Source organism: Echinops telfairi, unplaced genomic scaffold (assembly GCF_000313985.2).
Source record: "Echinops telfairi isolate 266 unplaced genomic scaffold, ASM31398v2 ScPeMD7_1713;HRSCAF=2227, whole genome shotgun sequence".
In the NCBI taxonomy this organism is placed as follows: Eukaryota; Metazoa; Chordata; class Mammalia; order Afrosoricida; family Tenrecidae; genus Echinops; species Echinops telfairi.
Window position 1 is genome coordinate 21,806,297 of NW_022105611.1, and position 12,546 is coordinate 21,818,842.

Here is a 12,546-nt window from a genome sequence, read left to right on the forward strand (position 1 = left end):
TCTGAGGGCAGACAACCACCGTGGCCCCGCCTTCCCTGACCGAGGGCACTGTGGCTGCAGCACAGCTTCTCACAGGGCCTGTACCAGAACTATGAGGCTCATTATTAGGGCCATGGAGAAGAAGATTCCCAGGAAGAATCGGTCCATCACACGGGCCAGGCGTTTCCAGTCCTCATGGCGGCGCTGGGCAGCCCGGTGGCTTCGGCAGGTGTTGGCAATGGTGGCTACATGGTGCAAGAGGGCTTCCTGGTGACATAGACACCGCAGCTCATGGCAAGGGCCTGCCAGGGGGCTGGCTTCTCCCTCAGGAGGCTGGGGGCTCCTCGGAGGTGACTCAGGTGGCCTGAATCGCCCACAGGGCTCCCCCCGTTCCCGAACGCACAGACCCCGTGCCAGGTGTCCCAGCAGGAAAGTCCGAGCCCAGGCCGGCACAGGGCGGGCATTGGGGCCACAGTAATGCAGGTTCATGATGAGAATGGTGAGCGCCGTGGAGAATGTGACCATGGTCATAGTGGCCATGTAGTACTTGCCTGCAGGAGAAAGAAGCAGCCGTGGCGGTGCTGTTGGGTAAACACTGGTCCACTAACCAGCGGTTCGGCGGGCGAAAGATGAAGCTATCTGTACGACTAACGACTTACAGACTTGGAAACCCTGGGTAGGGGTGCTATCCTATGAACCGGTGAACCGGAATCCACTTGGCAATGGGTTTTTTGGGTGCAAGAACGAGTGAGTCACCTTGCAACAAGAACTCAGGAGGTCTAAGTCGCCCAGCTGCCAAAGCCAAAAAAGGAACACACCCATGAAGTTCTCAGGAATGATGGAAGCAAGAGGAGGAGGTAAGGGCCAAGTTCTCTTCAACCCTCATTGCTACAAGTCATTTCTCACTCTCCCTGCTCCTCACTGTTCCTCTTCCTTGCTGGAGACTGCACTCACCCCAAGAGGGTCTCGTTTCCCTAACAATATGGACATGACCTTACACAAGATACTGCCCTTTCTGTACAGTGGGGATAACAATAGAACCTACCTCTTAGGCTTACAGTACCCAAATGGAACAAATGCCAACGTGTACAGTGATTCCTCATTTTACTTTCTCCTGCCCCATTAAATTCTTTTTTTTTTATTTATTTAATTAAGGCAGCTTGGTGGTGCCTGGCTATCAAAAGATATAGCATCTGGGGTCTTAAAGGGTTGAAGATAAACATGCGGCCATCTAGCTCAGAAGCAACAAAGCCCACATGGAAGAAGCACACCAGCCTGTGCGATCATGAGGTGTCGAAGGGATCAGGTATCAGGCATCATCAGAATAAAAAATCATATTATTGTGAATGAGGGGGAGTGTGGAGTGGAGACCCGAAGCCCATCTGCAGGTAACAGGACATCCCCTTATGGAAGGGCTGCCGGGGGAGCAGATGAGTCAGTCAGGGTGCAGTGTACCAACGATGAAAACATAACTTTCCTCTAGTTCTTAAATGCTTCCTCCCCCTCCCCATCCCCATCATGATCCCAATTCTACCTTACAAATCCAGCTAGACCAGAGGTACAGACAGGAACTGGAAACACAGGGAATCCAGGACAGATGATCCCTTCAGGACCAGCGGTGAGAGTGGCGATACCGGGAGCACGGTGGGAGAGTGCGGTAGAAAGGGGGAACCGATTACAAGGATCTATATATAACCTCTTCCCTGGGGAACGGACAACAGAAAAGTGGGTGAAGGGAAAAGTTGGGCAGTGCAAGATATGACAAAATAATAATTTATAAATTATCAAGGGTTCATGAGGGAGGGGGAGCCGGGAGGGAGGGGAAAAATGAGGAGCTGATGCTAGGGTCTTAAGTGGAGAGCAAATGTTTTGAGAATGATGAGGCAATGAATGTACAAATGTGCTTTGCATGATTGATGTAAAAGTATGGATTGTGATGAGTTGAATGAGCCCCTAACAAAATGATTTAAAAAAATTAAGGCAGCTTTATTATTAGAGTTTGCATTTCCCCATTAAGTTCTTGACCAAAGACCTACTCCTGCCCAATGTGTGGATGAGGAGTGACCTCCATCGAAGGGGCCTACTCCTCTCCCCTCAATCGCAAACGACGGTGTGCTCACAGGACGCACCCCCGGCCAGTGGCCACCCCTTGCTCCGCGGGGCTCCGCGCACCCCCGCCCCGCCCCCGCCCGCCGGCTTACCGATCAGGGGCACGCTCTCGGCCGGCGGCATGCTTTCTGCTAGGATCAGCTGGAAGACGGTGAGCGCCAGCAGCACGGTGACGCCCAGCGACACCTTCTCGCCCGAGTCCGCGGGCAGGTGGAAGGCCAGCGGGGCGAGCAGCGAGATGAGCACGCAGGGCAGCAGCAGGTTGCAGACGTAGGCGGCGGCGCGGCGGCGCAGCAGCAGCGTGAAGGTCACGTCGGGGTAGGGCTCGGAGCAGCAGCCGTACGTGAGCACGCGCCGCCGCGCCGGCATGCCCAGCACGCGCCACTCCACGTTGTCCACGAAGTCGGCCAGGCTGGCGGCGGCGCCGCGGCTGCGCACGTCCAGCTGGTGCCCGCCGTGCGTCCACGAGCCGAACGTCAGGCCGCAGCGCTGCGCGTCGAACGGGAAGGCCGACACGTCCACGCGGCAGGAGCTGCGCGTGATGGCCGGCGCGTCCCAGCGCACGGCGCCGTCGTTCCGCAGCACCACGTTGGTGCCGGCCGACGCCGGCGGCTGTGCGTCCGCCCTGCAGACGGACAGTGGGACGGGCTCGCTGAGGCCGCCAAGCAGAGAAGGGCCCGCAAGTGGGCCGAGGAGGGTGACATGCGCCAAGGGAACCCCGCGCCAAGGGAGCCCCGGTGGCGGCGTGGGTAACACTGGGGGGTGGGGGGTGGGGGCTCCTAACCGCAAGGTCTGTGGTAGAAACCCACCAGCCCCTCCGTGGGAGAAAGATGAGGCTCTCTGCACCCGTGAAGAGTTTCGAAACCCTGGGGGACCAGTTCGAGACCCTGGCCTTTAGGGTCGCTACGAGTTGGAATCGTCTCAATGGCGGTGAGTGTTTCGGTTTGAGCTTTTTGGAAGATAGAAGAACCCAGCAGAATTATAGCCGCAGGCCCCGAAGGGACACGCATTTGGCCCAAGGCATTAGTAAACACCTGGCAGCAGTGCAGGGGTCATCTGCCAAGGTCAGAGAGGAATCTGAGAGAACATTTGCAGAGCCCAGTTTGTCTGGGAGACCCCGCGCCCGCTTAGCTACAGCGCCATAGAAGGCATCTCTAGAGCACAGGTTTCCAAACGCATTGGCCCACCACACCCCTTTCAGGGACAAAATTACTCAGTGCCCCTCTTGGCAATGAAAACCTTTTGTACTTACTATAGCACATACTCCAGGGTTAAGTGTAGGCCTCTGATTTTGCGGCCCCCTCGGGTAGTTCCAGCGAGGATGATAGCAACCCCCTGGGAGGTGCTGGAACAATGGTTGGTTGTGGGTGGAGGGGGGTTCCTAAAGCAGATAAAAACCACTTTATCCCGGATTATATGAGCTGTAGTACAGCAGGTATTAATTGCCAGAGGGGCACTGAGTAATTTCCCACCCCCCTGAAAATGAGATGGTAGGCCAAATGCTTTTGGGAACTTTATAATAAGTTCCAGAGGACCAAAGCTCTGGAGGGAACACATCCACCCCCTAGGCAGGCTTCTAAAGGAGCCCAGATAGCCTCGGAGCTGGCCTAGGAAGGTGTGCAGGTACAGGAAAGAGGCATTTATGTCCCAGGCCTCTCTAAAGACACAAAACTGGCCCTCGGCTCCCAGGAATCATTCAGCTTGGTTTGGCCTGGGACCATCCAACGTGAGAGGCCATGAGGGAATTGGGGAGGCCGTGAGCTCCTGGAAGCTAAGAAGGGTCCTGGGGGACACGGAGAGCTTCAGGGCAACTGGTTAGGATGTTGGTAGGGAGTCCAGGGCAAGGAGAGAGAGGGGAGGGGCGGGGCCCAGGTGAGCAGTACTTGTTGTAGAGCACGATGTCTGGCAACCACACGAGGCTGCTGGGAATGCGAATGGCATCCAGGCCACCATAGGCATCTGGGTTCCATCTCAGGTACGCGTCTGTCCACTCCTGTCGGATCCAGAGGTACAGGGTCAGCACCTGGTTCCGCTCGTCCTAGAGGGGATCAGGGAGTGGACACTGAAGTGGACATGTGTATACACAGACCCTCCGCTGTGCAAGCACACTCATTTCCACAGCTGTGGTTAGCACCCGCAGGTCCAGCTTGCCCATGCTCCAGTACCCACCCAGCCCTGAGCTGGCTGTGTGACCTTGCTGTGTGTCTTCTGCAGGCCTCAGTTTCCTCAGCAGTAACATGGGGTGATCACCCCTGCCTAGCAGGAAATCAGGTCAATCAAGTGTGCACAGTGCTGGCTGGGCACATTGCCAGCCCCCAACAGTTAGTAGCTGTGGGAACTGTTTGTATCACGGTTCACAAAATTGTGTGGAGAATGTTCCCAGGCTCTCACCCTCTCATTCTCAGACATTGTTATAAGCTCACTCCATCATTGCACTACCTCCACCACCACAAACACACCATGTCAATGATCTGGGACAATGTCACCTCCAAGGTCACATTCAGAGTCTGGTCTGTGTCCGCCACAGGTCGCAGGGCGCTTGTGTAGTTTGCAAACAGGTCACGAAACAGCTTGTGAGCCAGCTTGCCCTCAGCTCCTGAGCATCCTGGGGGACCAGTAAGAAGGGCTATCTACCACAAGCCAAAGTCCGGGGGCCTCTCCACACCCTCCACCCTCACAAGGCTCAGCCCCTGTCCCCTGCTCCACTATCCTCTTGATGCCTGCCCCTCCCCCTCTAGCTCTGGCTCTAAACCCTCCATGGCCTGCCTCCAGGCACAAATGAGATAAAGACCACAGGGCAAGTTGGTCCCATCTCCCATCCCCTATGAAAGTCTCTTGGATCCTGAGCAACTGGAGGTTTCTGCCCCTCTGCCCTTTCTAAGGACTCACCTCGGTCTGCCTTGCCACAAATGCTAAAACCAGCTGTCCTCTAGTCTAATTCTGACACTTCCTGACCCCATGAGTGTCAGAGTGGAACTGTGTTCATAGGCATTTCATTAGCTGATTTGACAGATGCTGATCACCAGGCCCTTCTTCTGAAGTACCTCTGGTGGACTTGAACTTCCAACCTTTCGGTTAGCAGCTAAGCACGTTAACGGTTTGCACTGCCCCAGGCCTTTGCCGCAAATGCTAGAGGGACCCAAATACACCACAAGAATCCAAACTTTCACCCAGGCATTCTGAACCCCATCGCCCTCCGTTCGCTCAAGCCAGTTTCTACCTCCCTGGCACGGTTCTGTCGCTTTCTACAAAGTTTGATACCGTGGGCCACTTCCTCCTCCTGAAAACACCCCCCCCCCTCCAGCCCTTTGTGACGTGACATCCCAGGTGTGTCAGAGTAGAAATGTGCTCCATAAAGCCCCCGTGGCGGATTTCTCAGAAGTAGATTGTCAGGTCTTTCTTCTGAGGAGTCCCTGGGTAGATTCAAACCGCCAACTTTTGGGTTAGCAGCTAAATGTTTGCACCACCCAGGGACTCCCCTGGTCAGTCAAATCTAAAAACAGGAACCTCGACACTCAAGGTTATGTATAGGCATGACAGGACATTGTGACAAGTATACGTATTGATGTTGCAAATATGAATAGAGCATACAGCGGGCAGTTGTGAAAACTTAACTGTAAGCAAACACCTTGAGGGAATGAGTCACTGGAACTGGGGACCCAGGACCATAATCTCAGGGAACACCAAGGCCAGTTGGCATAGCCACAAAGTACTCTACATCGTACTTTGGTAAGTAGCAACTAGAGTCATAGAAGCTTGTGAACAGCCACTTAAAAGTTCAACTGTTGCCCTCTCCTTTTCCAAAGGAAGGAGAAGAAAAGGGCTCAGAAATAGGAAGTCAAAAGGACTACAGACCTTGAATGCCACCTTTCATGACCCGGAGACCAGAACTGAAAAGCTCTCAATGCTCTGAAAGGAATCACAATAGGTGATTCTGGATAGAGTGGGAGAAAAATGTGAACAAAACTCAAAATGACTGAAAAAAGGACCAGGCTTTCTAGTGTGCTAGACTGGCAGACCCTTGCCCCCAGACTATGGCCTTTATACACCCTTCAAGCATGGAACTGAACTCATCACTGTGTATCACCTTTCCGTCACACAACAGACGGGCCTGTAAGGCGAACCGTAATATCAGGGAGGCACGAACTTCTGCCAACCACTGGAAAAGGAAGCGGCAGCGTTCGGCAGGGATAAAGCTCAGAAGGCTGGGAGGACTGGGAAAGAAGGCCTCCGGAGGTATGAATATGGTAAACAGAGGGAGAAGAATGCTGTCACAGGGGATTGCCATCACCAAACAAAATCTGTATGGATGATTACACAGAAAACCAGTGTGCCCAAGTCACAATAAAAACTTGGTTGTTTTTAAAAACAAAAAAAGCCAATCTGATCTAGCCCATCGAGTGTGTAACATCTCCAGAACAAAGCCCAAACCCTTAGCTTGGCATTCAGAGCTCTTCATGATCTGGCTTCTCTATCCCCCCCAGTCCTGTCTCTGGAAGTCCCTCTCATGATTCCCACCCAAGCCAGCCAAGTGTCCTCTTACCTTCTTACACCCTTCCTCCATGATTCCCACCTAGAGTTTGTTCCCGGTGCAGGGATTGAAGAGAAGGCTAAGCAATGTGGGCAGTGTTTGGGAAGGACAACAGCAGTGGTGCCAGTTGAGGTCAGGGCTGGCGGGCTGAGCTAGCTTCATACCTGGCAGGGGCAGAAGCAGGAGCAGAAGGCCCCAACTGGAGCGGAGGAAGCTGAAGCTGAAGCGGTTCCCATGTTCCATGACCATAGCTGCAGTAAGTGGAAAGGTCTCGGTGTGCAGGGCCTCCTGGCCAGATCTAGGGCAGTGTTAGGCCTTTCTGGAAGGCAGAAGGCAGACTGAGATCCCTGCTGGGGTCAGCTACCCACCAGGAATCCCCCAGTTACCTAACTGTGGACTTCAGTCCTCCCTGGCATCTGCTGTCTCTTCTTCCCACCAGTCCTTACTCTCTTCTATGCCCCCCACCCCTATACCTCTCCTTCAGATCTCCTGTTGGTTTCCTTTGGCCTTTCCACCTGTAACTCTTTCTGGATCTCTCTCCCTCCTTCCCTGACTCTGTTCTTCTGCTCTCCATCTTCTCGTTCCCACTTCCTCCTGCTACTTCAGCCTCCCTGGCATCCCCTTTACCTCCTGCACCTGTGCTCTGGGTGAGCCTGGTGCTCTCTCAGCACAATAGGAGCCCAGCCTCATCATTGTTGAGGGGATGGAGGCACAGGACAGCAGAGCCCCTCCTTCTTAGTCCTTTTCATTAGCTTAATCACTGGGGACACTTGTGCCCATGGGAACAGAGCAACTGAAACTGACACCTCCGGCTACTGGGACCTGAATTATTCAGCAGGTGTAAAGCAACACGCAGGATCAGCTTAGTGGCCCAGCACGGGTGGGTAGAGAGCCCAGAGACACAAGTTATATTCTGGGGGCTATTGGAGCCAAAGGCCATGAGAGGTGGTAAAGTAAAATGTGCTCATCGGCTCGCCTATCCATGTCTAACTCCCACCAAAAGACTGGGTGGGACTATGCAAATAGGGCTTTGTAAAACACTGCTAGATGATTGGTAGTTTTAGTTGCCATTCCCTAAGCTATTAAGAGTGTCATCTCAGAAGCAGGAACAGAGAGAATCCAGGCACCATCAAGGTAGAAGAACTCTGGAACATCTTTGAACTCCCTGCCTAAAGTGAGACCAAGACCAGAGGCAACAGAGGCTGGAGGATAGAGACTGGAGACCATGGACAGAGCAAAGGAGCCAACCCGAGATAGAGCTGTGCCCCTGAGCCCTGAGGGCATGAAACAATGTGGTAGAGGAGCAAGTGGGCTTCCTGGTCCATAGGCAAAAGCCAAGGGACCGCATGAGGGAGAGTCTGAGGGCCAGAGAGAGAGTTGGTTGCTGGCTGAGGGAGAGGCACTGCGGTGGGCCACTGCTGTATCCGTACTGTTTAATGATCCTGACTTGCGGGATAGGGTTACTAGAAGTCCGAATCAACTTGAGGGCAACCAGTTTGGTTTTTTAGTTTGACTTGTGGTAACCTGTTAACTTTTCTAATAAACCCATATCATTGTATGGTCTGTGAGTTTTGTGTGGCCATTGCAATGGATAATCAAACCCAGCAAAGAAAGAGAGTACCATGGGAGGACAACTGGTGTCTGCATAGGTAAAGAAGGATGGAGGGTAGAGGCATGTCTTAGCTCTGCCTCTTGGCAGTTGGCAGTCAGCCTTGAGCACATGTGGAGATGGATTCTTCGCCCTTGTGGAGCCAGAGGAGGTCAGCTCTGGCCTCCATGCCTTTTCCACAGGGGCCAGCACTGGTAACTGCCCTACTAGCTTTGCTCCCATTGCCTGAATTCTGGGCGCTCCCTTAGACCTGCAGCTTCTTCCCACTGAGGAATTAAGTCCGGAGTTATGTGCCTAGCAAAGTCTCCGCTGCTGGCAGGGATGGTACTGACCCCCAGGCCGCTTCAGGGGGCCCCACAGCATGAGCTCTGGCCCACATCCTCTGCATAGTCACTGCAGCCATTGCAGTGGAAGCCTCAACCTTTTCTCCATTTTCAAGCACTGCAGGCAGTATGGAGTGATGGCAATAACAGTGTTCTGCAGCGATTCCTAAGGTTTTCACTGCCCAGCTTTTATTTTTTTTCCTTAAAAGATCATTTTATTGGGCCTTTTATGGCTCTTATAACAATTCATACATCAATTGTATCAAGCATGTGTATATATATATATTTATCTTTTAATTTCTTTTCTTTATTGGGGCTTTTACAGCTCATAAAATTCCATACATCAGTTGTATCAAGTGTATATGTTGCCATCATCATTTTCTAAACATATACTTTCTATTTGAGCCCTTGGTATCAACTCCTCTTTTTCCCTCCCTCCCCCACTCTCATGACCCCTTGAAAAATTATATATTATTATTTTCATATCTTACTTACACTGATTGCTGTCTCCTTTCCCCCACTGTTTCTGTTGTTCGTTCCCCTGGTGTGTGTGTGTGTGTGTGTGTGTGTATGTGTCAATCATTGTGATTGGTTTCCCCGTTCTCCCCCCACTTATTACCCTTCTGGTATCACTGTTCCCATTCCTGTTCCTGGATCCCGTCACTGACCAGCTTCACAAAGTCCACCTTCCCAGTCAGTCTTAGTCTCGGGACGTCACTGAAACCTGTCCATCTGGGTGAAACTACTGATACTGGAAATATTGGTGGGATAGTTTCCAGCATCCCAGCAACATTTAAGCCACCACAGTATAACAAGCTGACAGATGTGTGGCGTCAAGCTTCAAATCTGTTAGTGAGAGGGTAATCTGTGTTTTTGAGGAAGACAATTTGTGCTGGAACAATGTTCTTTAGAAGCTAGCATGGTGAGACTTCGGTCTCACATACTCTAGACTCATCAGAAGAGATCAATCCCTGGTGAAGGATATCGGGGAGGGTCAGTGACAAAGAGGAAGACCTTAGTAAGAAAGAGTGACAGAGTGAGTGCAATAATGGCAAACAGCAAGGCTCTTTACATCCTTGGACTAGGCCAGAGGGCATTCACTGGAGGCTTAATCCATTTGGAGACACTGCAAATTTTGGGCTTCCACTGTCATGGATATATATCTGTATAGTCTTCTGTAAACTGGGCATTCAGAATTTAAGCTCTGATACTGTTGCTGCCTTCGAATTGGAATCTTACTGTGTACAAAGGCTAGTGTGCTTCTTCCATGTGGCCTTAGTTGCCATCGCTCTTAGGTGACTGCTTGCTTGAAGACAAGCCTTCAAGACCCCAGATGCTTTCCTTTCTGTTAGCCGGGCACCATCGAGTTTCTTCCCCACATTTTGCTATAGTGCCCATCTCTTCAGTGATCTCTTGATGAGGGCATTATTGAGTAGGGCCACAGCATAAGAACTAATTATTCTTAGGCTAGGGTGATGATTAGGTGCAAGCCCCAAATTTATATAGATATAAATTTGGTTCACTTTAGAGACATCATTAACATTTTATAATCGAGAATATGGGGGACCAGACTTTCCACAATCAAATGGGTCCAAGGGGCGGTTGTGTAATTGAGGGGGAAATTAAAGAGACATGAGACAAAGTATGCAAGGGCTCACCTCTTCCATGGCAACAGGAACTAGAATGAAGTCATAATATATTCTCTCATGAGCTTGTCTAACCTTTGCTCAGCTATCAGTTGTGTCATCTAAAACAGAAGTGACCCTCTGAGATATTCCACAGTAAAGAATTAAAAAATCTAAGAAAGGAATGCTTTAAATTTTTGTACTTTGCTGAAAATTCTTTTTCCCAGGGTCTGTAAAATGTTAGTTTTTATATTTTACTTCAAAAACAAACAAAAAAATAATCTAGGACTAGCATTTTCTTGGCACATAAAGTTCAAAGTTCCCTTTACTTCAATTTTTTTTTTTTTTTTACATTTGGCAGTGTTTTTTTTCTCCCACATGTAAGGTTTTTGACCTTTAGGCATTTAGGTCTATGCATCATCTAACCTTTTCCTGAAGAATTCTATGCTCTTTTCTGTTCCATGTCAAAAGGGCAGTTTTTGTATCCTCAAGGGATTGATAATCATTGTTCCTTTTAAAAAATATTAAAATGTAGCAATAAGCTACATTTATTTAAACTTTTCATTGTGAATTGGGTGAACATTCAACAATTCATACTTAATCCAGATTGCAATCAATTGCAGCGTAACATCACTTATCCCACCTCCTGCTTCCATTCCTCTTCCTTTGCTAACTCTTCTGAACGTTATCTTTCGGTAAATGCTGCCTTTTTTATCTCAAGCGACTGATTATCCTAAGGTGTACTTACCTCAATAGTTATTTCCCTTATGCCATTCTTAGGTGCCCTGTCTGTGCACAACACAATGAAACATGGCCGTTCTGTGTCATCCTCACAATTGTTATATTTGAGCCTATCTAGGAGCCACTGTGTCAAGGGTCTTCCTCTTTTTTGAGGCCACACTAATTTCACTAAATATAATCTTCTCCAGGATCTGGTGTCTCCTGAGAACATGTCCAAAGTACATAAAATGAAGTCTCATTATATTCCCATCTAAACGCATTCTGGCTGTACTACTTCCAAGACAGGCGTGTGGGTTCTTTTGGGCAGTCCTTGGTACTTTACTTTCACTATTCTTTGCCAGCACCATAGTTCAAATGCATGGATTCTTTCTCAGTCTTCCTTATTCTGTCCCCTTTTCATATGCATAGGAGGCAACTGAAAATACCTGACCAGGGTCAGGAGCACCTGAGTCTTCAAAGTGATATCCTTGCTTTTCAACACTTGTACCAATGCAATGTGCCCTCTGATCTCTGGACCGCTGCTTCCATGCGCACTGGTTGTGGAGCCAACCAAGACCTCTTGACAACTTCAGTCTTTTCTCCATTTATCATGTCACCTATTGGTCCATTTGTGAGGATTTTTGTTTTCTTTATATTGAGTTGTAGTCCATATTGAAGGCAGCAGGCCTTGATCTTCATCAGCAAGTGCTCCACGCCGTCTTTCAGCAAGTAAGGTTATGTCCTATGCATATCGCAGGTTGTAAAGACGTCTTCCTTCAATCCCAATGCCGAGTTCTTCATAGTAATCAAGCTTCTCTGGTTATTTGCTCAGCACACAGATTAAGGATGGTACAAAAATTCAACCCTGAGGCACACCTTTCCTGATGTTAAACCATGCAAAATTTATTCCTTTCTTCTATTCTTACACTGCCTCTTGATCCAGGTACAGGTTACGGGTTACACAATAACACCAGGGTCCTGGAATTCTTATCCTTCTTAAGCTATCCGTTGTGGGTTATGACCCACACAGTCGAATGCCTTTCCATAGTTAGTAAAACACAAGTAAACATCTTTCTGGCATTCTCTGCTTTCTGCTATCCCTTTGTTCAGCGTCCTCTTCTGAATTTCTGGCAGCTGTCAATATTCTGCTGCAACGGTTGTTGAAGGATCCTCAGCAAAATTTTATTTGCATGTGAGAGTACTGTTGTTCTTATAAGCTGAGCATTCTGTTGGGTCACCTCTATTGGAAATGGTACAAATACGGACCTCTTTCAGTCAGTTGGTCAGGTAGCTGTTTCAAGTCTCTCGGTTTAGATGAGTGTTTCATCAGCCAGTGAAACGTTTCAGTTGGTTTTCTGTCATTTCTTGGAGCCCTGATTTTGGCTAATGCTTTCAGTGCAGCTTGGACTTCTTTACCATTTTCAGTACGATTAGTTCTGAAAAACGGTTGAATGTGGACAAGCACTTTTTGGCGGTTACTCTGTGTAGTTATTCCATCATCCTTTGATGCTCCCTGCACCAGTCAGTACACTCTTTCAGTACTGCAGCTTGAGGTTTGAAGTTTTCTTCTGTTGTTTCAGCTTAAGAAATGTTGAACTTGTTCTTGCTTTTTGGTTTTGTCTTTGCACACTTCATTGTAATACTTTGGCT

General features: G+C 49.6%; 1 protein-coding gene across 1 annotated transcript; it reads right to left on the reverse strand.

The window, feature by feature from the left end:
* On the reverse strand, nt 1-6,868 carry CHRNA10 (cholinergic receptor nicotinic alpha 10 subunit). The gene is made up of 5 exons (XM_045293096.1): nt 6,784-6,868; nt 4,548-4,693; nt 3,972-4,126; nt 2,181-2,713; nt 1-530 (listed from the first exon to the last, which is right to left on the reverse strand). Exons 1-5 carry the CDS (start codon nt 6,866-6,868, stop codon nt 70-72), a joined length of 1,380 nt encoding a protein of 459 aa, XP_045149031.1. The 3' UTR covers nt 1-69.
* Between the last annotated feature and the right edge of the window lie 5,678 nt (nt 6,869-12,546).

Coding starts and splice junctions, on each gene's coding strand:
- CHRNA10 (XM_045293096.1), bottom strand. CDS start 6,868: ATGGTCATGGAACATGGGAACCGCTTCAGCTTCAGCTTCCTCCGCTCC. Junction 4,694..6,783: donor CCTGCTTCTGCCCCTGCCAG/GTATGAAGCTAG, acceptor CTGGTCCCCCAG/GATGCTCAGGAGCTGAGGGC. Junction 531..2,180: donor CGAGAGCGTGCCCCTGATCG/GTAAGCCGGCGG, acceptor TTTCTCCTGCAG/GCAAGTACTACATGGCCACT.